At 44.5% G+C, this 1311-nt stretch overlaps 1 protein-coding gene across 1 annotated transcript; it reads right to left on the bottom strand.

The window, feature by feature from the left end:
* Nucleotides 1–6: 6 nt before the first annotated feature.
* Nucleotides 7–1305, bottom strand: LOC111670328 (fructose-bisphosphate aldolase C-like). Its single transcript, XM_023426992.1, has 2 exons — nt 1150–1305; nt 7–1017 (listed from the first exon to the last, which is right to left on the bottom strand). Exons 1-2 carry the CDS (start codon nt 1288–1290, stop codon nt 925–927), a joined length of 234 nt encoding a protein of 77 aa, XP_023282760.1. The 5' UTR covers nt 1291–1305; the 3' UTR covers nt 7–924.
* Between the last annotated feature and the right edge of the window lie 6 nt (nt 1306–1311).

Here is a 1311-nt window from a genome sequence, read left to right as displayed (position 1 = left end):
GGAAATCATCTTGTCTTCCCGTGGGGCAGGCTGGGGGAATCAGGAGTGGCCATGACACACAAGCATCACATAATATCGACACCTTCACACAACTGAATTCATTAATTACTGTATGTAATTTAAAGCTAATGTTATACTTAGAATAGACAAGATGACAAGACGAGACGTTCCTCTGATTAGTGGTGATTAGAAGCGTGAGAACAGAAAGGTTAGGATGAATGATTAGGATGAGTCCTGGTGTGTAATGGTGTTAAAGTGTGCCTCTCTGCTGGAGCTACAGCTGTCTGAAAGTACAACCAGCACTCCACACTTGTGGACAGTCGCTCGAAAGATCAACTCGGTCTGAAAAATCTTCACACGGTTTGTCTTTTCGTCTTGTCCCATGTACTGATGCCACTAATAATCAGTTGGTCCCACTGTCAGGGAGGGTGTTTTTAGGATGAGCCAACACTTTGCTCTGACAGAAGCGAAACACAGATACACACAAGCTGATCTGCCCTGCTTGGGAGTGGCTAAAGATTTGCCATGTGGGGGATAAATGGAGAAAGTACCGAGTGTGGAGACAGGTGCGGTTAAGGTGAGGCATGAATTGAATACTGACTGATTATCTTGATCTAGCTCATCTCTGAGCTCAATAACTGTTACAAACAGACAGCTTGACATGGAATAGAAGAGATGTCCACTTCCATAAATTGTTTCAAAAGTGTTTGATCAATTAGATAAAAAAAAAATCCAAGACTGTTCCCTTTAGTATTTCGTGTTATGTTTTTAAATACACATATCTAATTATGTTATTTTAAATAACTACATAACTCTAAAGTACAGTAGACAGCGCAGGCCTGTGATTGATGGATGCGTGAGGGGGAATAGCAGAGCAGATATAAGACTATAACTAGGCCACAACAGTATGTGGTGGTTTGATGTTTAGTAGGCGTGATTAGCCACGTAGAGAGATTTTCCTGCGGCGCCAGCAGTTCCAGAAGACTCGTACTTGCCGAGTGCAGCCTGGCTGTTTGCCTGAAGAAGACAAAAGCAGAAAAAAAAGTAGTAAGTAGTAATTAGGAATATTGCACGAAGGAAGTTTCAGTTTCAGACTCCTTTTACTCTGCGAGGATTTGATCTGATGTCCGTTGACGGTTTTTGTCTGACCTCAGCACGTTTGATGAACTCCTCGGTTGCGGCCTTCTCGTTGTTCAGCTCTCCTCTCCACGCGTTCAGGGCAGAGGCCTGCAGGGCGCGGCCGTAGGAGAAAGTCAGGGCCCAGGGCCTGGCGAGTGAACAGTTGTTCATGGCGTTGAGGTTCACACTGGC

Source organism: Seriola lalandi, unplaced genomic scaffold (assembly GCF_002814215.2).
Source record: "Seriola lalandi dorsalis isolate HSWRI2012SDOR001 ecotype SW California unplaced genomic scaffold, Sedor1 jcf7180002005733, whole genome shotgun sequence".
Lineage (NCBI taxonomy): Eukaryota > Metazoa > Chordata > Actinopteri > Carangiformes > Carangidae > Seriola > Seriola lalandi.
This window is presented reverse-complemented; position numbering and strand designations above follow the sequence as displayed.